Source organism: Botrytis cinerea, chromosome 13 (assembly GCF_000143535.2).
Source record: "Botrytis cinerea B05.10 chromosome 13, complete sequence".
Taxonomy (NCBI): Eukaryota; Fungi; Ascomycota; class Leotiomycetes; order Helotiales; family Sclerotiniaceae; genus Botrytis; species Botrytis cinerea.
Genome location: NC_037322.1, coordinates 1,638,933 through 1,663,726, shown reverse-complemented (window position 1 = coordinate 1,663,726; position 24,794 = coordinate 1,638,933). Strand labels below are relative to the sequence as shown.

At 43.2% G+C, this 24,794-nt stretch overlaps 4 protein-coding genes across 5 annotated transcripts; 2 read left to right on the top strand and 2 right to left on the bottom strand.

Annotated features, from left to right (window-relative positions):
- Positions 1–4,601: 4,601 nt before the first annotated feature.
- Positions 4,602–7,517, top strand: Bcrpn4 (the record flags this gene model as incomplete). 2 transcript variants are annotated; one of them, XM_024696837.1, is made up of 2 exons in its annotated part: positions 4,602–5,753; positions 5,814–7,153. In XM_024696837.1, the coding sequence occupies exons 1-2, from the start codon at positions 4,895–4,897 to the stop codon at positions 7,151–7,153; spliced, it is 2,199 nt and encodes a 732-aa protein (XP_024552650.1). In that variant the 5' UTR covers positions 4,602–4,894. The 2 variants fall into 2 exon arrangements, with proteins under 2 accessions (XP_024552650.1, XP_024552649.1); XM_024696836.1 differs by having other exon boundaries at positions 4,602–7,517.
- A 2,095-nt stretch (positions 7,518–9,612) lies between these two features.
- Positions 9,613–11,544, bottom strand: BCIN_13g04460 (hypothetical protein). The gene is made up of 3 exons (XM_024696835.1): positions 10,565–11,544; positions 9,943–10,528; positions 9,613–9,880 (listed from the first exon to the last, which is right to left on the bottom strand). Exons 1-3 carry the CDS (start codon positions 11,221–11,223, stop codon positions 9,836–9,838), a joined length of 1,290 nt encoding a protein of 429 aa, XP_024552648.1. The 5' UTR covers positions 11,224–11,544; the 3' UTR covers positions 9,613–9,835.
- Positions 11,545–12,791: 1,247 nt separating this feature from the next.
- Positions 12,792–14,061, bottom strand: BCIN_13g04450 (hypothetical protein). Its single transcript, XM_024696834.1, has 2 exons — positions 13,739–14,061; positions 12,792–13,595 (listed from the first exon to the last, which is right to left on the bottom strand). Exons 1-2 carry the CDS (start codon positions 13,813–13,815, stop codon positions 13,223–13,225), a joined length of 450 nt encoding a protein of 149 aa, XP_024552647.1. The 5' UTR covers positions 13,816–14,061; the 3' UTR covers positions 12,792–13,222.
- A 7,529-nt stretch (positions 14,062–21,590) lies between these two features.
- Positions 21,591–24,629, top strand: BCIN_13g04440 (hypothetical protein). The gene is made up of 2 exons (XM_024696833.1): positions 21,591–22,063; positions 22,117–24,629. The coding sequence occupies exons 1-2, from the start codon at positions 21,936–21,938 to the stop codon at positions 24,554–24,556; spliced, it is 2,568 nt and encodes an 855-aa protein (XP_024552646.1). The 5' UTR covers positions 21,591–21,935; the 3' UTR covers positions 24,557–24,629.
- Positions 24,630–24,794: the final 165 nt, after the last annotated feature.

Here is a 24,794-nt window from a genome sequence, read left to right as displayed (position 1 = left end):
CTGCTAACTGGTCAAGGCAAATCAAGACGACGGCGCAATCGGAGCTCGTGTCGTTCTTTTCAGGTTGCCAATCTTTCGTATTGGATTATTAAGACACCATGGATTCCACATCTCAACGTTTAGCCCAAGATGCCCAAGATACGATGTCTGTGTCGCCGAGCCTGCATTTAGCATTTTGCATCTCGTACCTGCAACTCGCTATCCACTCTGGTGATTAACGGGGAGCTTGTCCAAACAAATTCGAATGTACGTACATAGGATGTCGGAAGCACTTGGATGTTTCAAACTCTTCGGATGAACTATTCCGACTTTCACGGCCGAGAACTCACCTGCATGTCGACATTTACGATCAACGATGGTGTTTGTGAATTGGAATTACCAATCCAACATCCGACAGTACCGAAATCCCCGATCCTTCTATCAATAGAACGGAGATAATTCTTGATATCTTGGTCGGAAGAATTCTGTTGCTGTAGTTCAATGGAAGAATTCGGAAGAAACGATGTCGTTGAGATGGTGTCAGAAATGGGGGGTCCAGACCTTAAAAAAAACAATTTATGTGGAAACGCCGCGGAACTTATGTCGCAGGAAGTAGCGAGGAAGAATCCAGAACATTACTGTATCAATACATGGAACCGACGAACGCTCTCGGTTTGGAAATTAAATCCGAATCCTTCGCGTAAGAATGTCATTTCGATGTGGCTTGCTCAAGCCTCACAGCCATGGCTGGCATCATGCATGTCTACCATGCGATGAGGAAACCGATCTCACTGTGTACAGTTTCTCTGCATACCCGCATGGAGGAGTGGTCCAGCAATCTGCTCGTCGGTTCCGCGTTTAGGTGCCATAAGACTCTCCCGGATGCTTGGAAATCGACCTTTGGGCCAAGATGTACAGAATAGGGAAATGAAGGAGTGGTCAAATGAGAAAGGGAATACAGGAGTGCGAGCAGCAATGAGTATTTGACTGACTGAGCTTGAGATTTATTCCAGTTTAGGACAATAGGGGTTGCAAAGTCCCAATGGACATCTTCCAGGTTTGATCGTAAGGAGATGAACATTGTTTGAATCGATCCCGTAGTGTGTAATCATTCCTATTTGGAATCTTCACCCTGCAAACCGACGGCGTGGTACATATGTGCCAGTGTTACATTATGCACTGCGTGTGCTTTGGAAGATTCTTTTCGTGCAAGAGAATGATTTTCTTCATGTTGTGTAGCCAGCCCATTTTCACGGCGATCCCGGCCAGAGCCATAATTGGAAATAATCACGTTACCTCCGCGTAGGAAATCATTTGCATTTCACAACATTGTGCTGAGCCGTAATTGTGCGTCACGACTACCTAGGACAGATCGGGGCATAACTGTTCGAATGTGAGCACAATACAATGTTTCTTGACCCTGCAGACGGAAGTTTGTCGCTCACCCCGAAGATCAAGGGTCCTTCAAGGCTTAGTGGACGACAAACACAGTGGCTGTGCAACGTGCATTGAACCTCCCCCACAAAAAAAAAATGTCGTTTCAAAGCTAGACCAGCATTGATCTTTTCTAGATTGATTAATGATCTCCAACACGCGAGTGAGAGACTGGCCTTGTTGCGGGGAAAGTAAAGCTGTCACTTTCTTATTTGTCCATTTGCTATCTCTTGCTATCTGCTCCCAGTGAAATTACCTTGGGTCAGCTTTTCATGGATGTTTTGTTTGATGCCCACGTTGTTTTTTCAGTTTGCACGAGGTGCCTGCAGTAGTATGAAATAGTCCCTGCTTGTAAATTTTTGCTCATCGAGTGAAATGTCTCTTGTCAAAGTTTTCCTGGGCCGCATCCAACGACAGGTAACAGCAAAGGAGGAGTCATTCATTCTGTCCTCTGCCTAGTAATGATAATGGGTTACGAACTGTAGCTTGGCACAATAAGCCATTGCCGGTGGGCCCTTTGCTCCGGCTCAGCAATTCCCCAATGCCTCTTCCCCGAGGGGTTTGTAGACTTAAGCCGACGACATGTCACATATCCCGTGTAGATTTTCGAAGCAGCCCAGCTAACTCCGCTCGGCTATCGTGAGTGCCGTACCATATCTTGATCGGCCGTTCCCCGATATGGCATCGTGGAAAAGATTAGCTTCAAGAGCATATGAGTCAGCTAGGTTGAGCAAAGCTGACGTGGTGCATGGCTCCTTGGTGAGGGCCAGGTTACTCAAGATGAGTCCTATTTTGATTAGCATTCAGTTACGGCGCTAGTATAACGTCGACATATTAAGTATTGTGACGGAAGTACGATGTACTCTATACGCGGGGAAATTTCGAGTGACAAGTTGCATTTTTTGGTGGCCGGAGTTACGGCGGGAAGGAGTCACAAAATGAACCTCTCGGTTAAGGTGAATAAATGTATTAAGACTAGCTTGAAAGATTTTTTATTGAGAGCCATTGCATAGACCTGGTCTTGGTCAGTGGATAGACAGCTTTCCACATGGGTCATAGTCAAATGACCAATATTTAGGTACCTAGTAGATATCGAGGAAGGGCAAGCTGTAAAGTGTGTTATCGATAGAATCAGAAAGAGAAAACTAGGCCTTCAATAGGGGCCCCTCAGCCACTATTTTCGATAGCAAGTGCGTTAGAGAGACACTACTGTGCAGCTAGGCAGCGGCTTCTTCGTCGAGATAATTCATTGATCGTACGTATTCTTTGAGTCTTTGACACGCTGGTGATTAGACATTAGCAATGGTAACAAAAATGGATAAGCTGCCATTCATCGAGATTTGCATGGCATTTTATCGAGAATCGTAAAATCCCATTCCGCATAGTAGGGGAAGCTAAACAAGGGTAAACATGCAGTGGTGGTCATGGAAGAGGTGATCCCAAAGGAGTAGCGGGATCCCCACTTAGAAAATGCAACCTTGAAATTTGCAAGGTAAGCCCGAGGAGATGGGAATGCCGGTATCACTAGTGTCATCAATGTGCACCGACCTATCTTTGGGGTCATATCTCTCCGTGTAGCATCAGTACGAGTACGGATCTCGTACCACTGATCGGGATCTTCCTAAGATCAAGAATGGAGGAAAAGAGCGGGAGAGTGGGACAAAAGTGGCTGAACAACTGGACTTTTGCCAATCTGTCTTAAAGTATAAAAAATGGAATAGGAGGATCTGGACAGGATTAACGGTATTCCCGAGGAAGATTGACAAACGTTTTGCAAATCTCCATAGTCAGTCAGCACCTTATTTGACGAATGGAATCTGTAACCCATGCGTGAGTTAGCTAGCGAGCTAGCGCTTACCGGGCATTGGCTCGCAAATACGAAGGAATGATTCCAAAATTGACACATCTAGATGGACAAAGTAACGATACACTCCTCCAGTGGCTGTGCCTTGGAGAATGGAATATCCGAGAACGGCGTAGGTAATTCCTTTGTCGCGAGTGGTTCTTTGTTTTAGAGCATCATGCATTTGTAACGCTCTGGGATGCTTGGTGGGATTCGAACAGGCTTACAAATCCGATTCTGCGTTGTGCGCCCAAGATCGCAATGGCTGTGAAGTGAGTGCAAGGAAATGCATTATGGAGAGAATCATTGTGGGTGGTGTGGCTCGTACAATCTTCTGTGGGTGTGTGGGTGGTGTGTGTGGCTTGTTACGAAGCATTGTTATCAGAACCCTTCTTCCGTTCCGTGGAAAGCCGAGCTAGCGATGATTATGCGCTAGGTCCATCCCACTGTAATTTTAAGGGTCTTTTCTTCGGGTGGTGGTGTCGATTACCCAACGGGGCAATGTAGGTGATGGACTGCAGACCGATTCAATAAATCACACCAGTCCAGTCGTTGGAGCTCGTAACGAGGCATCGCCCTTCGAATGTCGAGTGGGTCACACGTGATGGTTTTCTTTTGTGGCCGTTGAGACTGAGACTCTCGTTGGAACGAATGTGAATGCATTCTTGCTGTTGCTGCTAGCTCCATTTGGTCTGTACGAGTAGCGATTCCACTATGCTGTTTTGGGAACTTGGGAACTTTCCTGCCAGCGACCCCTGCTCGTTGTGCGTCATTATGGGCTGCATGGACCCTTACATGTCGAGTGGAAAAAGAAAAAAAGAGGAAAACGCCATCTTCCACATCTTCTTGCCAAACCCTTGGTCGGTCGCGGTTGCAACCCTCCCTAGTACGCTCTAGTACTCCCTTCCCACCCTCCAAAAAATCTTTTGACTGTGCATGGTGCGTAGGGTAGGGGTCAGGGTCAGGAAGGGGCCGATGGAAATCGTCACTCCATACATGAAATTTCAAATGTTTGGCCGGAAAGACATCCTGCGCTCCTATATAGCTATCCCCTTTAACCGATATCCCTATCGTACATATCACAACACTGGCAGATCTTCACTGCTCTTGATCCTGTTTGCTCCTTAGTCTCTCCCTAGAACTCAAGCATCATATCAGTCATCCATCTCTGGGTAATACTTTATCTATCAGTCTCTGGTCTCACTAGTGTCACTCAACCACCACCTTTCCATTCCACCTCCAAAACACTCCACTGTACAAAAACCAGGCCACTTCCCTCGTCGGACACCATAAATATCAAACACTCATCAACAAGAGAAAGAAAAAAAGAAAGAACAAGAACAACGGAGAATCGCAAATTTGATCTGCTGACCAGATGATCTGATTATACATCACTTACATCCGATTGATTATTCTACATCATTCCAAGAGCTACGACGACTGCGACTACTATCGGGGGACCAAAAAAGGTACCTCCTCATTCCTCCCTCCCCTTCTCCATATTGATCAATCCTTTCCCGAGTACGAGTCGCAGAGGGCCGAGGTCGAAATCGTTTTCCACATATAAACATTCGCCACCTTATTAAAGTCGAACTTTCTTACTAAAAGCCTTTCACAGATCCTCAAAGCCATATCACTATGTTAGCTCACAACTCAGCATCGAGACGTCAGTTACCACATCACCCCCAACAAGCATCTTATAATCAGCACGGTTCCATATTTAATCCTTCTCTGCCGCACCAACTGCCACAATTACCTCAACAACCTCAAACCCCATTACAACCACAACCACAACCACAATCACAACCACCACCTCAGTCTCTGACGCCTTCAACAACACTGACACCACACTCCGCTTTCACCACAAACAATCTCTCAAATCCCAACAGCTTTGATTTTGAAGGCGATCAAATTCTATTCGACATCCAACAACCAATATCATTTGCCTCGAATCGATTTCAACAACAAGCTCCACTGCGACCTGCGGAATATTCCTCGGATAGAATATTTCAATTGCCATCTCATATGCAACAGCCCATCCAATCGAATAGTTTGATGTCGAACGGACAATTGACACCTACTTCGACTTCCAGGCAAAATCATCATCGAGAATCTTCACTGTCGTCATTTGGATCTCCAGCCGCCCCAGCTTCACCTTACGCACCGTCCACCTTGAATCCTCAAGTCGCTGGCGAATCATATCATGATTTTCAAGATTTCCATCCAACAGCACCGAAGACCTTGACACCAGCACACACTCCATTACAAGAGAATTTCTTCTCGTCTCAGTACACACATCCAAACCAATACCAAAATCAGAATAACCTTCCCTTCACAATGCTTAATGACGGCTTACCAAGACTGGCGGGTAACGAGCTGATGTCGGCACCAGAGATTTATCACAGTCAAGTGTCGAGTAGGCCATCGCTAGCAACGGTGGCGAGTAATGACTCACCCTCAACGCCACCGGCCTGCGAGGATGAAAGACAACAGTTCGGTATGACTCCTAGTGTGGATTCCTGGCTGAGCGAATACTTACTTTCATCCGATTTCAAAGCTTCTCACAGAACTTCTCCACATCAAATGCCAAAACTCGACCGCACCATGACAGATGCTTACAATGATGAGCTATTCAACCCCAACATATCTATGATTTCCGCTCCTTCCGCAGCTCCTGCCACAACTCAAACAACCTCGAATTTGAGTAACGACATATTCACGCAAAGGTTACAAGCAGCAAACAACGGACACCTAAGCACTCAACGAGAAGCCTCAGTCTTGTCTCCTCGCGAACGTTCACCTTTTCAACCAGGCTCACCTTTAGCTCCTACCCCGGCAGGGTACAATACCCACAATATGGGATTTGGAACTGCAAAGCACATGCGAGAACAACAAAAGGCCAAAGACGATGCGTTAGCTATGCAGGTACAGTACGAGAGGAGCAACCCAGGACAAGTCACTCCAAAAACCATCTCGCCAAAAGATGTCAACTTGGTGTACAACGAAACCGAGGAGGATGCAAACAACCCATTGTTTCCACCACCACGACCTGCGCAATCAAAAGCGGGCTATTGTCAGCAGCCATCGATTGACCCAGAGCCATCCGAGTCGGAAGACATGTCATTATCGCAACAAAGCTATGCTAGCATGGCTACAACTCGACGAGAGAGCTCGTCGGCAATTTCTACAACCTCACAAAGCACCCCCACGCAGACTCGGTTCAAATCGACAAGTCCTATAATTACTCGAGACAATCTACGACAAATACCACAACGTTACCCATTCGTTCCATCCACGCAAAGACAAGCAAGTAACATGTCGAATATGTCGAATATTTCGAACATTTCGAATATTTCGAACATCTCCCATGACTTTACACCAACCTTGGGATCGATGGAGTCTAGCAGCAGTGACTATTCCCCCGATCAAGAAATCCAGAGGCCAAGCAATACATCAGCAGATAGTGGAACATACACATGCACGTATCATGGATGCACAAGAAGGTTCGAGACACCCCCCAAACTTCAAAAACACAAGCGGGATGTTCACCGGAACTCGACATCCTTGATCAACAACATGGGTGGGGAAAACCGGGGTGGTATGACATCAATGGCGCAAAAGTTAAACAGTCAAAGTGGGCCTCACAAATGCGAACGGATCAACCCATCGACGAACAAACCCTGCAACACCATCTTCTCTCGTCCGTATGATCTGACACGACATGAAGACACAATTCACAATGCCGGAAAGCAAAAGCTGCGATGTAAATACTGTACCGAGGAGAAGACGTTTAGTCGGAATGATGCTCTGACGCGACATTTACGAGTTGTGCATCCCGAAATCCCGGCGACTCTCACGAAAGGAAAAAGAAGAGGACTAGGACTTAATTCGGAATAAGAGTACCGTCTATTTTGAGATGCTCTCCTCCTCCTTCCCCTTGAGGGATTTGATAAGCCAACATGGACGTGGTGGAGCGAAAGGAAAGGATATGATTGGAAGCAATTAATCAGCGATTTAATACCAATTACCAATAATGGAACGATTGGACACTCAAGAATCAAGAATCAAGTGAAGAAAGACAATGTTCGATCGCACCACCTCAGCCACATCCACCTCGATCACTCCACTTTATTGGGTTTTCTGTCCGCTCCACTTTTATTGGTTGGCTGTCGACTTCTCCCTCCCACCGCCCGACGGCCATCATAGCTACTCTCGTCCATTACCAATATCATCATCATCATTATGCTCCCGACGATCTACATGCGGGATGGGATCGGATTGGATGGGTTGGGCCTTGTGAAGTCCCCTCTCATGGCTGGAAATGGGATTGGAAATGGAATTGGAAATGAAGTTGTGCTGGAGTGTTTGTGATTGGATGATAGAATGGTCGAAATCCCATCTTCTCTTCTCCCACAAATCCAAACTCCTCAACTCCATTTGCTCCCCGTCTCTGTGCCCAACCCTTCCTTTTTCCATCTGCGTTCCACGCCCTTCTCTCTTCTCGACTTCGGAATGCAAGGGAACTTGGCCCGGGTCAATGCATGGTTTTTTCCAGAAATCCATGGTTTCATGATTCATGGATTTCTTGACGCGATTCAAAATAAACATTTGATGACGAAATGAATTATGCACGATTTGATGCACGAAGGGTCTTTTTTCTTCTCTTTTATCTCCGCATATTTGTGGATACGCCGGGTACCAGACAGACAAACCGAGATAGAGAGAGTCTCGTTTGCTTCTTTGAAATGGTTCGATTTCGGAAGCTCGGACCTTTTCTCAACATGTATGTAGACTGACGGACTGATTGTGTTCCGGTTAGTCAGTCAGTCACTCAGTCAACTCAATTGAGCGACGGGGGGGGTGTGTGGTGGTGGTACACTTTTTCCGTTCCATGACATCATCACTGATAACGACCCATGATATGATGGACTCGTGACGCGTTATACTTTGGACACATTTATACCTATACACCCTCGAATCTTCTACATTTATACCTTCACACCCTCGAATCTTCTACAATTCCACCACCAGAAGATTGTTTGTAGAACATCATGTGATGCAAACACAATGTATTATGCCCTTACGATTCAGGATCTGGTTTTGGTTTTATTTTGGGCTTTGCTGTTTATGTTTACTATTTACTATTTTTTATTGTTGGAAAAAGGCATCATGTCATGATCATGGAATGGGATGGGATGGAATAAACTATATCTGATTAACTTTTAGCGGGAATTGGGCTTAACGGATATTGGGCATAGCATTTTGGGTTTTATGAGTCGATTGCACTAAATTTAATTGATTTTGTCGATGCTCTATTTAGCAGTTGCAATATTTCATATGTTGTTTTGTTTTCGTTTTTCTTTTTTCCTCATTCTCTTCTCTCTCTTTGGGGCTGAAAGGCTCGGATTGGATTTGTACATCATCATCATTACCATTCTTATACTGATTGTATTATATTGGATACTTTGTTGCTCACTCATCTCTTTTGTTTTTCCTTTCCTTTCCTCAAAAGACTGTACGATGAACTAAATGGATATCCAAGGGGAGCGGAGAAGAGAGGAGAGGAATGTATTATGAAAGAGCATAGTCTCATTGTCATGTTACGATATAGGAGGATACATTAAAAAATATTTAGAATTTAGATGCGTATTATATTTAATACATAAAATCAATCAATTGTGTGTATCATTTATTGATTGAGATGAGATGTGTTTGTAAGCTTTGGTGATTGGTTGTATCAAATCAATTGTAATGAGAGAGCAATGAGAGTGACAACATGAGAAATAGAAAGCTGTGGGATGAATGAAGACGCATATCATTTATCTACAAATATATATACGTATTGAAACAGAATAGAAACAGCTGCGAGAAATTTGACTTCAGGCTTATTATTAGGGTACACAATGTCCCTTTGCCAGATAGCAATATAGGACTCGTAATCATATTTCAGGAGAGATAGTGGTGACTACCCTTATTACTCACCATATACCCCTAGTACACCTTGGAGCCTGTCAACTTTGCGATTGTAAAATCATACAATCAGGTCTCAGCCTTCAAGCCATCTTTCGCTTAGCAGAATCTAAGACTTCCTTCATCCCATCCCATTTCACACTCGATATCCTTCAATACTGCACCAATGGGAGTCGCATATGTAACATCCCTGAAGCCCGAAATGGTGGTTCCATGGTGATTGCCACCCCAAATCATAGCCATGGGTATGAGAGCCGCAGTATGCTTGTCGGCATCCATCTGTAGTGTCAATATCGATATCGTAGATTAGAGCACCAGAATCGCCTCCACCAGATACTCTTCCACCGTGCTGTCTGCCGACAAACACACATTCCTCTGAAATCCCATGGCCTTCTCGATGGTGGATGCTTTTGAAGCAATTCATTTCGCATGCCAACCAATCCAATGTTGGACTCGGTGCCTTGAAGTAGACTTTATTTGTGCAAAGAACCGAAGATGGGCTGGGGTGCTTGATAACAAATTCCTCGGAATCTTGTAACATCTGGCATTTCGAATCAAATGCTTTGCATTCATCGTTTGACCACTGGCATTCTTCTTGTTTGCTTTGAATCAAGTTGGAGATTTGAGGTTCTTTAGAAATCTTGCTTGGGGTAACTACAATGGAAATTAGCATTTCTACACACAAAGAGGATCATGAATCGGAATGAATGACTTACTGTGTTACTGGGAGCAGCGCAAACATTATGGATGATAGCCCAATCGAGATTTCCAACATAACTAGGAACTTTGCGCCGTTCCTCTGGAGCAGCAGAAACGTAGCCAGCATTAGGGCAGTAGTCTTCAGCGTCATTGTATCGAATGAGAGCGGCCTTTCGAAGAATTTCGTTTCTATACTTTTTATCAATATTCGCTGCATCTTTAAATGCTGAATTTTTGATTGCGAATTCGATACTGTCAAGAGTAGATTTCAATCTTCTCTTGGTCTCGACATGATCCTTCAGTGCGGGTATAGATACTTGCAATTTTTCCTCTCCATTTCGATATTTGTATTCAGATCGAAAGTTGTCGTCCGGAAAAGCAACTTGTCTGCAAGTGAGACTGTAGATGTCATCATTTTGTTTCAGGAAGCCAGTCAAGGAGCAAGCAATCGTGTAATCTTCACGCCCAATCGAGATACCAGGTCGTGGAGTGTATTCTTCATAAATGTTTGCCAAATTATGAGTGAGATTAATCTCTCCATATCTTTGCGGTATGGAGCCTGTTAGTGTTGAGCCATGAATTTGGCAGATGTCGATGAAGAATCTAAATATTTCAAGTCAGTTGAATATCCCAATGAACGAGTTGAAGTGAGTATAAAGAGATACGTCCTCTTCGAGGGTCTTCTTATTTTGGGAAACAACCTCCTCGATGCCTTCCAGAACCTTGATAGAATTGTCCGCATTGTCGGGGAAGTAGTCTGGGGTTTGAACAAATAGATGAATGACAATGGGATTGTCATATCTGTTGCCCTCAAAGCCAAGTCGGAGAACGTTCAAGGTCCATGTACAATCAGATAGCCGGGAGACAAGAAAATCTTGGAGTGGTAAGCGGATGTTGTTTTCGAAGTCTTGAATATATGGCTGATCTTTTGGACCTTGAACAGCAAACACGCTCTTCTTTGGGGGATAATGATAGCTGTGTGGACCGAGGACGACATTGGGAGCTTGATTGGTAGCAATCACTTCCTGCCATTTAAGACCATAGTCAGAGTGGTTTTTTTCTTTGACAAGCCAAAGGTGAGACATATTTCGGCGTCGAATGTTTTTCTGTTGAATGTGAGTTGAATTGTCAGAAATGGTTCTGTATGTAATGCTAAGGAATGTCTTTCTGAAAGTATTGTTGATTTTTGTGTAATAGGAAGGAACAAGAAAAGACTCTATGTCTTTCTCATATTGATTCATAGTCGTAGACTTGAATGAAGTGGATTTAGCGTCCATCTTGCGCACAGGCACACTCATAGCGTGGACCTTTGAGATTTGAGATATGCCCAAAACTTGATCAGAAGGTAGGGAAGATGTGGGTGACCAAAGTTGTTCTCCGGCAGAATCCAAGGTTTAAAAATACTTTTTCAAAGAAAAGCTTGAGGGTAAATGCTACAGCATGGTGCAGAAATACAACATGATGCTGTACTTGCGAGGCATTGCCGAATGAGAGCCGTAAATCATTCATTGCTTCAAAAGCATACAGATATCAAGAGGTTGTCCGGTGAATATGTCTGACCGTACAGTAACGAGTAGGTCATTTGAACCGAACCATAGATTCTTCATAATCAATACTCCAAATAGATACAAGGATATACGGATTGTAAAAATGCTACAGTTAAATACATCTAGCTAATTATTATAAATCAGGGACGTATTACATTCTCTTCAATCGCTATAATCAAACCCCATATCTGATCGACAACCCCTCTCCTAAGCGAGTGAACACAGAACACCCAGACCCTATTCCTGCTAATTTATCAAATATAGAAAAAAAATTCCAATATAAATCCAAACTAATCAGAGCCTACAAGTTCTTACTATCTGGGATTCAAACTCCTTACCTCTAAGCCCCTTTCTTTCACCCCTCCCAATCTTCCACGCATTTACTCTTCGCTTAGCCTTTGCCTTTCACTTCTCCTTTTTCGAACTAAATCAATGTGGACCAAAAGTAATCAATCCACTTCTTCATTTAACATTTACTTAGCTCCCAAAAATATGAGAGACATAAAATTCAGAGAACTAGAGATATATGAATGTAAATATAAATAGAGAAGGGCAGGGTAAGAAAGTGACGCCACCCTTGAAATTTTGAAGATCCTCAAATCCCGGCCAAGGTACTCGCCGTGTTATCAGCCAATGCAATTTTTGTGTGCGCATACTTTCGTTTCGCAAGTATAGATCTAGCCTTTACCTCAAAGGTGAATTTCCATCTGAAGGGTCTATTATTCATGATTCTCTTGGATGAGAGGGGGAATACGCTTGGAATAATACTGGAATCTAATGTCTTCATTCATCCTGAATACTACTTCAAGTAGAAAACTTGCGTTGGTGACACTTTAAATTTTTATCATTATCGAGGGAAAAGTCAAAATGAGTGGGGAAAAGGTCGTCTTGATTATGATTACTTGACTGTGCTTCCCAGTTCGATGTACCAGCGTGGAGGAAAAAGATTATTCCCTTCAACGCGAGGTGGGTAGAGGTGGTGAGCTTCGATGTATGAATGATGATTTTTGAGGTGCTATTCAACACTGGGTTTGTAGCAGTTGAAATTCTTCAGCGATTAAGCTGAGATGAAAGATCCTTTGGTGATAACTCGTAGTTTAATTACCTTGACAAAGGGCGCCATATAGACGGTTACTTCCTGTTCCTGCTCAGCAATCTCTTTGCTGTGCGCTTTATCGGATATTGCCGTCGCATTACCTAGAAGCTTCACGTCACCAATCTCCACTCTGGAAACGTAAGCCCCAAGAGGCTTTCGGTAGTAGTCTTACTGCAAAGACAGCGGGGCTCAAAATCTGTTCACAATGAATGAAGCAGGCCTGTGAATGTATGCATTGTCGACTATGTAGTGCACATGCCTCGATCTTCCGGCAAATTTGTTGAATAAAACCCAACCAGAAGCCCGATAAAGTTACCTCAAACAACGCCTGATAACATTCATCCCTATCAGACCCTTCATGGGGTGACTCGATAAACCGAGGGTCCCTTATGTCCCTCCTGTCATGCCCCTTCCCCCTTATCAAAGGAAAATAAACAATCCACCCACGCCCTCTTCGAAAGCACCTTTAGTACTGCTAATAACCAGAGGAGCTCTGCAGCTACAAAACGTATACACTGTGCCAAGTGATATCTTATGAGGATGAGTTCGAGTTATAACCACCGCCACGACGAGGAGTCTCTTGCATTCCTTGAATTCCTCCAGGATTACCTCTTCTATCACCCGCAACCCCTGCACCTCTACATTTTCTCGCTTCTATATCACGACTTGATGAGCTTCCCTGACGTTCTCTCTCTGCCCCAAAAGTGCAGGGTCTTTCTCGCGCACTCGGTTCACTATATAATCGCGACTTTCAAACGGTTGCTTCTGGGCGATCTCTGGTGTATAATAAGGAGATCGGCTAGAGGGGTGATGAAGATAGCGGTGGGAAGATTGATTGTGAGGTGGAGGAGGAGAAGGCGGTGGTGTAGGGGTAATTGTAGAACACGGCGATTCTGTTTGTATTGGAGAAAAAGATGAGTAACCCCCAGTTGATACCGGCCTGATCGGGACCAAGGTATATTTGATCGGTGTAGTGGTTGGACAGTAGTCTGGTCTTATCGATGGTGTAGACAGTGAGCTGTCTGATCTGTGATATCATTAGTATTAGTGATTGTCCCGTGGTTGTGTAATTATTTGCATTGTTGCTTGTGATTATATGTGTGGAAGGACGCCTTAGCCTTGTGCTAGATAAGATCCAGGACCATGAAGATAGCGGAACAAGGTACTTGCTTATAATAATGATTGCGGGACACTGGTATTCCACGCCACATATCAGTGTGCGTTCCAGCGGAGCCATCTCGCTTCATTGTGATTTCGTCTTCCTCCAGATTTGGCTCTCGCCAAGTTCGCTTCTGTTTAGCCGTCATATATGTTCCCGCTTGTCGGAGTGAACCTCTTCTTGGTGCAGTGTTGCCTGTCTTCCGCGGATTTCTGTCGATAAATGATCCTTGTTGGATGAAATGCGGCTTGAAAACTGAAGAAAAAACTGAAATTAAGCACAACTTCCCTTCTTGGTGCTGTAATACCAACCCCGCACTCTCCCTCGAGTCACCATTTCAAGTCTCACCCCACCCCATCGGCATACACCTCGAGAAAGGTCTTCCAGCCGGTATGGCTCTCGCGAAAAGACAACCCCTACCCTCTTCATAATGAACCTCCCTGTTTCCATAGTTACATCCAGCTAACCATGATGCGCGCAAGGCTAGCTCCCCAAGCTATTAGCGCAATATGTGTTTGTGACCAAAACAGCTGGGCTTTTTGGGAGGAAGAGTGGGTGGGTCCTGCAATTCAGGGGAGGTCTTGGGTTCTCTAGTTCTTGCGACCATTTTGCATTCATTATCAACTCAATTGAATTATTTGTGGTGGAGATATGAATGGAACAACAATGAATCAAGCGTCGAGGTTCCGTGTTTAACCAGAATTCACGTGAGGAATAAAATTTAGGGTTTTAGAAGCTGCTAGGCAGGGTAGCTCAGGGTAGTATCTAGCTACTATGTATGAAATTGATTCTATGTCTGGATGCATGTTTCATGCCCTTTGTGTAAATCGTGCGTATACACGGCAATGAAGTTTGGAATAATTTTGAAAACTCATCATTACATTAATCAATTCATTGCGCCTTCAGTGGTCTTCATGAAACATATGATCAACTCTCGCAGCCATTTGGACTGTACTATTTGTAATATCATTTGCTGGGATATCCAGCACAGCACACTTATGTTACTTGTATGCTTGTTTGCGCCTTGTCAAACTACAAGGAATGGGTGTTTTTTTGAGTTGTGAACGGCGATTGGCTACCTAATCCCATCATGTCAATAAAGTAAGGATATAGAACATGCACATAGAATATGCTCCCTTTCCAAGTCTCCTTCCCTCGGCCTAATAATAATAGGTAAGATCTTCATATCTACCCCTCTTGATCTAAATAAGCGAGAACAGAAAGCAAGCTTCCACTCAATCTAGGTGTCGTTCGGGTCTTTGGGCTTGACTTCAACCCCAAGTCAAGATGTTAAATGGATGACGTGCATCCTGTGACAAGGGTCACGAGTAGGTACCAACACTATACCAACACCGCATCAAGGTCATTGGCCTTGGCTTCACGATATCAAGGCTTTGTTGCGCATATTTATTCTGAGAATCGGAGCTGTAAATATACCACTAGCGTTATGACATGGGACAGAGGATACACAGGGCAATGGATAATTTCGAAGTGTCGACCAAAGAGGGAATGGAGCCGCTGCACAGGAAAAGAACAGCGACTAGGAGGGTGGAAGGCAAAAACATCATTATCTTAGATCTGGGGGGTGGAACCTTTCTTGAATGAATCAGCGCCAAAAACTAGGGTTTATAAGGTCTTCTTGGAAGGATTTTATTGTCGAATTGTAGGCAAGTGTCTCCTTGGGATTGTTACCCAGAACTCTATTATAGAATTTCTCGGTGTGTTCGTACCTGAAGCAGAGAATAGGGTTCTTTGGTAATTATCCATTGAGCCAACATACGCAATTGTATTTGCCCGATTGTTACTAAGGACTTGCTTTGCATCAATAGGCTTTTATTTTAACGAATTAAAGAGATTTTTTATAAGCAGGCGATTTTACTCAAAAAAATTCTTACAAATGATTGGATCAACTCGAACGAAACAAACCAAATGCTTCGCTTGGGATACACATGAAGGTGACTAATTTGTAAGAGCTCGGTCAGGTTTTCTTCCTCCTATTGCCTCTGCGACTTCCATTTCCAGTGTATTAATAATTCGTCTCACCAGCTCAGATGCACAGTCGTCCGAATCTGATACGTGAATAACTTCCCGAGCGGCGTTCTTGGTCGTATTTCGGGTTAGGCTTCTATTTTCACGGGAACAGAAAGTTGACTACTAACGTTCCCACCTTTGTCGAGCTCAGATCCAACCTTACCCTCATCATTAAAGTCTTGTTGATATTGATACTCATCATTATCTACATCGTCAAAGGTAGTTGAAAATGCCGGAATGTATTTCCGAAGTACTAATGGGCTCATGCTAAACATGTGGGTGCATTAAGAGACCTGATTGGTTTGTTTTGCTTATTATCGCGCCCCAAATTCATAACAATTACAATCAAGTAAAGGGCTTGACTATTTTTGAGAAAGGCAGAAAATAAAAGAATAGAAGGAGATACGGATTACACACAAAAAAGAAGTTGATGATACAAGTAAAAGACCGGAAAGGAAGAGTTAGATACAAAATGTAAGCCTGCGAGTATTTAGTTTGATATGCAATAGGGTATTGAACTGGAGGCTCTGGAGAGGTCGCTTTTGATGGAATATAATATAGATATAAAAGTAGAAAGTTTTTTTGGTGAAATTGATTCTAGAAAGAAGAAAGGAGGGGAGATTTAGTTATAAGATACTCTCCGAAGTACAAAAAAAAGTCTGTCTCCACTATCTTGAAGCCACAAATTCAACGAATCTTCATGAAATAAACACCAGGGGTTTTCAAAAGGCTAATCAGTAGAGAAAGCGCAACCAGATTGAATTCGCGATTAAATAGCTGAGTGAATATCTGGAACTTACTGTTTGTTTAAAATGATTTAGACTCACTAGGTAGCCCACCAGTGGGTGTACAGACTGATGGGACAGTGCAAAAATGGACTTATAAGTATCTCTTGGGGTAGCAATTCGTACAGCTTAGGAATTCTTGTAATGGTTTATTAGAGATTAAACAATCAACAGATAGATTTTGATACCAAATAATTGAAGAATGAAATTGTTGAAATTTTCGAAAGTTGAGAAGTGTTTTGTCAGTCTGTATCCAATGGTGGCATTATTAAATTGGTGTATATGTGTAGAGTGTAGAAATGGATGAATGAGAAGGATACGGATAATGTAGCATTTACAGTGGCAAGTCCTAAATGTCAAATTGTATTTTATATAAAGAGCTAGTTATATACAAGAACTAATAGACGTTGATTAAAGGCTATTGAAAGAGCTAGTCTCTTTCGTATTCGTTTAAGATTATAATACAGTAGCCTTTGAGTTGAAAGAGAGTGCTGTATTGAGAGAAAGAATGTAGTTCTGAGTTGACTCTCAGAAAAATATCGCCTCACATGTGCTCCTCTAGTGTTCCTCTAGTGTTCCTTCAAGGAAATAAAGTCTTGGCAGGTATTCGGTTAATTTTTCGCGAAAATAACCGACAGTAGCATTGATCTATATAGCTTTGTCGTTTCAACAACTAATTTACAACATTTCAAAGACTCACAACATCCAAAAACTCACAACATTCAAAAGCTTACAGCGCCTAATCCAAGATTCATCAACTCGATTGAATTGGTACAGCTCACTTGAAATCTTACAGCAACGTATTGAATAACAATATTAGCCCGAGCTCACCGCTTAGGAAAAGCTCCATCATGTTCTGCTTATTCAAAGATCGCTCGTTCACCACCTTCCGCATCCCATTCCTCTTTGTATCGTTCCTCGCAAGAAAATACATTCAGAAACTCGAACCAACTACTCCAACAAGAAATACCATTAAACTTATCATTCTTAAGATCTCTAAAGTCTTCATCATCTATCAATCAATCGGCATCATATCTGATTTGGCTCTTGCATTGGTCAATATGATTACTAAATTCATAGACGGCGGAGATGGTGCCAATATTTCCAAGGTTTTCGGCTTCTGTACAACAATGATGGCCGGATTCAACTTGGCTCTACCCGTATTCAACTTTGCTCTATTCAATTTCACATGTTTCAAACTCAGACACTCCCCTCGCAGCCTCGTAAAATTCTTACTTGCAGCATTTCCGCCTGGTTGCCTATACGCTTTACACGTTTACAAAAAATATTGATGGGCATTTTTGGGTGTTGTATTTGCAATGTGGATGTATAGTAAGTTATAAATTTACATTCAATCCCTTGTAGATAAACTCAAATACTAACCAATATCATAGAGGCATTGAGTCAAACGTGGCTTCAAAACAATCGAATTGTCGAACCACAACCAAATTGAGATCCTGTCATTTTGTGGGCTGTTTTATTCTCGACATTACTCTTTCCGACCTACATAGTTGATGTACATTGATCTCTGATGACTCTGAGAGAGCCCCCCGCCTTGTGATGACTTGTTTCACTCATTCTCTTTCGCCGATGGAGGGTGTTGCTCTGTTCTTAGGATATATGGTTATTTGTTGTTGCTGTACTCTGTACTCTACATAGGTAGAGTGGGATAGAGGCTCACATAGTATAGGTTCTCTTCCGACGAAGGGGATAGATATAATCAATACAAACCAATTTAACCTCTAAATGGCTTATATACACACCATAAGACGTTATTGAACTTTGCTGAGAAATATTACTGTAACCTATATAATGTGAAGGGGTTGGGCATATAAGCCTCCTCCAACCTTTGTAATCTTTTTTTTTCACTTCCTGATATCTTTAAAAATAAAGAGCTCTTCAGAAACACATGAGAAGACATCAGCTACTAGCGGGAAGAGGTGGTCTTACTAACGGGCGCTTCAGAGACAAACCTGAAGGAGGCTTTTATAGGTCCTGTCCGGGTATGGCCAAAAATGACATCCCCTGCCTGGAAGGACATAATAACTAATCAACGCCTGAGGTTGGATCGATATAGCTACAACATTATGTAAACATATGACCTAAAAGGTTGTAAGGAATTTTCCTGGGGTGTTTTTCCTAGAAAGTTGGTTTTTTTTGGAAATTTTAAAATTATTAATAGAACAAAATGCTTGTCTTTGGTGTGAATTTTAGAATTGACGAATAGCTGTGCACAGTTACTATACACTAGAAAGTTAAATTTTGTCACTATTTGTTCTAAAAATACTCCATATAATGAAAGGAATGGCTATGATATCAGTTCAAGCTGGAAACTTCAGAATGAATTAACAATCCCTCGAATCCCAAAATGCGCGTTCCTAATCTGATCCTCTATTTCTCTACATTTGCAAACCATGATCGGCATGGGCGTGTGTCCTGACATCTCAACTAGAAAATGAAGAACAACTTTCGCCACCACAATTAAGCAAAGGAGAAAAGTTCTCAATTTGATCACCCGACGATTCATGCAGACTTCCCTAGAACCTAGATCGGACGCCCATCAGCGTTCGGCTCTCATAATGGTGAGTTGTCATTAGAACTTCGTAAACAAGATAGATTTCCTGGACCAATTACATCATCATTTGGTGGTCTTGAAAGAGTTGAGGGGCAACATTCCATTAGTAACTCACATCTCAATGTATAATATCTACCTCATTTCAATCGTCAGTAAACCAATTCGCAATAGACCAACTTTCAGTATCCCTACCCCTGTCATTTCAATTGAGGAAATTCGAATTCACTTGTACAATGAAACTCAAGTCTCAACAAATTTACCATCTTGATGCAATTCATATGAGGTACTATACTTGAGGCATGAACAAAATCTAGTGTCCGACGAGATGCTGAGGGTTGTTTGGTGTGGAGGGGAGTTTGGAGGTCATCTGGGAGGGGTGAGGTGAGTCAAGGCGGGAAGGGGAACGGGAGTCCTCCCTATGATTCATTTCAAGGCCTGCCAATGATCAGCATCATGGACAAATGGAACCTGGCCTCAACTCACCCTCCCCAACTTTATATGATTTTAACATCCCAGATAAGTTGTCTTCGCAATCAAGGCCCCCAGACATCCTTCAAACATTCATCCTCTTTCTGAAAACGACTCATCTGGTAATCTGCCCAGAGGATTTCATTCTTTCTCCCGAACTACACGCCATTATTCAGACTTCCGAGTTGAACCCCATTCACAAGTTGCGGAAGGTTCACCAGATTTTTAAGATCATTGGGTATCCATGTTATTATGGGAAATTCGAGATAGAGAGTGGCTGTTCTATGGCAAAGGTAGTTGTAGTCGTGATCGGGATCGTAGTAGGGGTCATGAAGTAGTAGTGGTTGTAAAGGAGTTGGGGGTTGATATATGTATGATGTAAGGAACAAGAAAATCATAAAATACCCAAAAGAACTCAATCATGGTGGTTTTTAAAAGACACAAGACCAATTATGTCAAGAAAGAAATCTCATCTAGAATCAACATGATTGAAATACGTGATTTCTTGGGAGTTTTTCCTTTGTTTCATACCAAATCATCGGTGCTAACCATGGAACTTTTTCCATGGAACACCGGTGCTTGCACCAAAAGCGAAATTGTGGCGGCGACTATGCAATGCTATTGCGGAAAGGAATATGTCGACAGATAGATGTATTTAGATCTGAATCTGGATCTAAATATGATTATGTTAACCCTTTGAGGGCGCAATACAAGTCTCCTCGTCATATCGTACCTAAGTGAGTCAGGTGCTCGTGATGGGCGGGTTTCGTACTTTTCTTTCCCGAAACCCAACTTCGCATCTATACTCCGTAATCTGATTCATAATTGATTGAGAATTCTGAAATCATCTTGTCTCTTGCTTCTTGATTGTAGTACATGGTATTGAGCAATCACGTGTCGTAGATGCGCTTAGTTAATGAATACTAGGTACTATGCATAATATCTATCAAGGGCCAGGTCCCTCGACAAATACAGTACGTGGGTGCGTCGTATATCCCCCCAAAAAGTTCAAAATATGTTCACCATGCCTGATATTAGAGCAAGGGCTGCGCGGCCACTGCCTAATTTGGATTTTGGCCCAAGTACAACTTATATTCGCTGGGAAGATATGACTGAAAGATTCGAAGACACTTTACTAGCTCCGGGTCACGTTTATTCTGACCCAGCTCCAATTTACACTTCCCATCTTAGACATAGCGAAGTGTTGTCTTATCGAATCAAACGCGAATTGTAATAAGTGCTAGTACATGTCACTTGGACAATCGTTTCATCATTCCTTTGTCAATTTTATATCATCGTTTTAATGGTAGGTTGGGATGAAAGGGCAACCTAACGGTCCGGACTATCGAACTAAATCTCATTTTTCACAATTTGAAAAAAGTATAACATTCAAAAGGCATACAATCTCAATTGTTTTATAATTGTCGGGTCGTTTACTCAGATCTACGAAGTAAAAACAGAAAACTCCCGCTTGCCAGACTGCGGCCTCCGTCAGTGCGAATACTTTTCAAAAGAATTTGATGTCACTATCAGATAGACATCATAGTCTCCAACATTAGCCAAAGATCTTCCTGACACAACACCTGTTGACCAGAAAAAAGGCAAGACCTTTGAGCATCAACAATTGGCTTCTGACTTCTGGCTACTAACCACAATCGGCGAATGCACATAGTCATGCCGAGCAGGCAGGAGAAAGCAGACTTGTCTCTGTAAGGACATTGACTTTATCTCTTAGAGTTTGAGGAACTTTATTGTTCGTAATTTAACTTAGTCATGACGGGGCATTTCATTTAAGATCTGAGTTCGGGCGTTGAAACGGCAAACAACTCCATAGGTATTGTGCTTGAGTAGTGGACGGGTGGAGAACTGCCCAGTCTTTTTCGCATCAAGAGGTCAAGAGCTTCAATGGCACGTGATTTGTGAATGGCACACTCCGCATGATTTATTAGGAGCGTATGAATACCCCACAGTTGCCCGCATCTTTTCTCCCTGTTCATCGTGAATGCCGTCCACAAGGAACAGATAGACTCGCGATATATTCATCCGAGGCCGGGAAAACCCCTTCTGTGATGGCTAGCCGTCCACACCCACTTTCACGCATCGTCGTATCTCCATACCGACGATGGTTGGATTTCACTTGGCTACATCACGTAAATCGATGGAAAGCAACCCCCAACCACCCCTTTCTTCACAGACATGTGTTTGTATCAGTATAAGAGGCTTCTTGAATGTTTCCCACATCAGGATGATTTCAAGCTCAAACACACCATCATCGCGCCTCAAAACCACGTGACTACATCCATTCCGTATCGGTAGCAGGAGATCAAGTGGTTCTGACTGGCAGGCTCTATGGCTGGTATTGTCACTATGACTCCTAGTATTGCTCAGTATTTTATGACATGTTTGTTGTTGACAACCCAGATTGCTGCACTTGCCACGGGATCGAGGATTTCTCCCCATCCCCGAGATCTCCACAGGCATGTCAACATTCGAAATAACAGCGAATAATGCTAACCTTACACGCACACAGTTTGTCTACTTCTGTGACCAAGCCGGTTAAGATAGGGCTGGCGACTGAACCAACTTTACCCCTATCGAGTGGGGGCAGATTTGAGCTTACTCCATCGACACCCGTGGCCACAATAGATTACGGCCATGAAGTCGCAGGTTACCCATTCTACGATGTAGAATTCATCAGTGGAAAAGTTCAAATCGAGGTTAAATATTCGGAAGAATTCATTGGTCTCGATACTAACTTCTCCGACGGACCTTTCCCCTTTGCAAGTGGTCTTTCGAATACATATCGCGTTGAAACCTTCGAAGTCACCGAAACTGGACCTTTCGAAGCATTTCTACTTCAAGGAGGGCAAAGATGGCAATCGATCCGTCTCTTGACATCGGGCAGTGTAGTATTTTCAACTATTGGATTTACTGCATCAGTGCCAGATATTGATGCCAGTACATTGCCCGGTGGATTTGAGTCGGACAATGCCGTGCTGAACGATATCTGGGCCCTTGGAGCTAGGGCATCATCATTAGCCTGTATTGATCGCGGAAGTCAGGGTTCCATGTGGGAATTTGATGTGAATGGTGCTCTTGTAAGGGGTATGAAACCAGGACTTACAATTCAAGGCGCATCATTTCAGAATTACACATTGGAGTTCAACACCATGATCAAAAGAGGCGGCATAGGCTGGGCAATTGGAATTCCAATTGCTACTCCCTTAGGCCTCCAACTGAACCTGATTGGGGAGCTACCTGACAATACAACTTTTGTCAATACGAACACCACACTTACTCCACCAAATTCCTTGATTCTCTCCTATGGTTACTCTTTAGTCAATGTCACGACACTTCCTTCCTACCGTTTAGATGTATTCAACACACCTGTCATAAAAGAGAACACGTGGTATACAGTACGGACTATCATTGATACTGCAGACAACCTTGCGGTATATATCGATGATGTCGAAATTTTCAACACTTCTTTGTCATCTTACTATGTTGGTGGAACACCAATACAGACGGCTGGCACTTTTGGATTTGGTGGCTGGCAAGATCAGATTGGCTACATCAAAAATGTGATCGTTCGGGACACATTCAATCAGTCGCTTTTGTATAATAACACGATGTTGACCGATACAGATTTGGTACTGACTGAGTACGGCGTTCACTCTAACCTCCAAACGACGTGTCTAGATGGCGCGAAACGAGATCGCCTAGTATGGCTAGGTGACTTTTATCACACAAGCCGCATAATCCCGGTTACTACTTCTCGAAATGACCATTTGAAGGGAACTCTGAATACATTTCTAGACTGGCAAATAGAAGATGGACTATTACCATTTGCTCCGCCAATTGGTTACAATGCATCTGACGCCAAGAAGACATTTGCCTTCGGTAGTGGTGCATCCGCTGATCTTGAAATTTATGGTGTTGTTCTAGTTGATTACCAAATTCTTGGATTGATATCCTATTCTAATTATATCTCGTCAAGCAATGACCTTGAGTTTGCAAATCAAACATGGTCAAACTGGCAACTTCTGGCAGATTGGTTGATCGCACAACTCAGCCCCGACACTGGTCTACCTGTCTTTCTCTCTGCGTTTCTTGGTCCGAGCCAGGGCTCTGCTGTCTCTTGTGCCCTCGTGCAAGCATTGAGCCAGCTAGCGGAAGTGGCTATGGCTTTAAACGATCTGGCATCGGCTATCAAGTATCAATCCGCGGCAACGGAAATATCCAATGCGGTCAACAGGCAGTTGTGGAATTCAACCATTGGCGTTTATTCTCTTTCTGCCGCTTCGCCTGGCGATTATTCTATTGCGGCAATTGGATTCTGTATCACATCAGGAACGGCAAACACGACCCAAGCATCTCAGTCCTTACAAGCTCTCGAGGCCCTAAAGCTTGGGCCGGGATATAAAGATTCGACACAAGTCAATAGTTCAGATCTCAGCACAAATATTTCGCCTAATATAAACGGATTTTTGCTTGCAGCGATTATCTCACACAATGCAAGTAGCAAAGCTCTGAGCTTACTCGAAAGTCTCTGGTCCCCAATGTTGTCAAACCCAAAATCATCCACAGGCGCAAGTTGGGAGTACGTAAACCTTGAAGGTAACCCAGGACTTGGGTTGTTTACAAGTCTTGCACATCCATGGGGTGGAGCACCTACATATTTACTCACCGAATGGGCTGCTGGATTAAGACGTGCTGATGGCCCATCTGGATATGGCTATAGAAATTGGGTCATCAATCCGGATGTTGGCTTGGCCATGGGGCTCAAGACTGCTAACGCCAGGGTGGTGACTGCTTTCAATGGAAGCTTGAGCGTGGAGTGGACATTGAATGAAGGTGTTGTGGACGTCAATATAAACGCACCGAATAATACTAGTGGTGTATTTGAGATGGCTGGAGTGAGAAAAGTGCTCGTCGGTGGAAGTTCATACCGGTTCGATATAAATATATGAATTTATAATTCACTTGCTTCTGAATACCGTGCTGTTTAAGATATATTAATAAATACATTTTTTCTTCATAGCAACACCGCTTCGATTTGATCCTGCCAGAGATGACAACCGCTTCTCTCCAGTACACTCCTCTCTTAATGGTTTGACAGAACCCTCCTCGATCAGTAAAGATGCAAGGATAAAAGACTGTGACCAAAGAAAAGAGCTGAATATAGGTAATTCGCCCTTTGTACAGAAA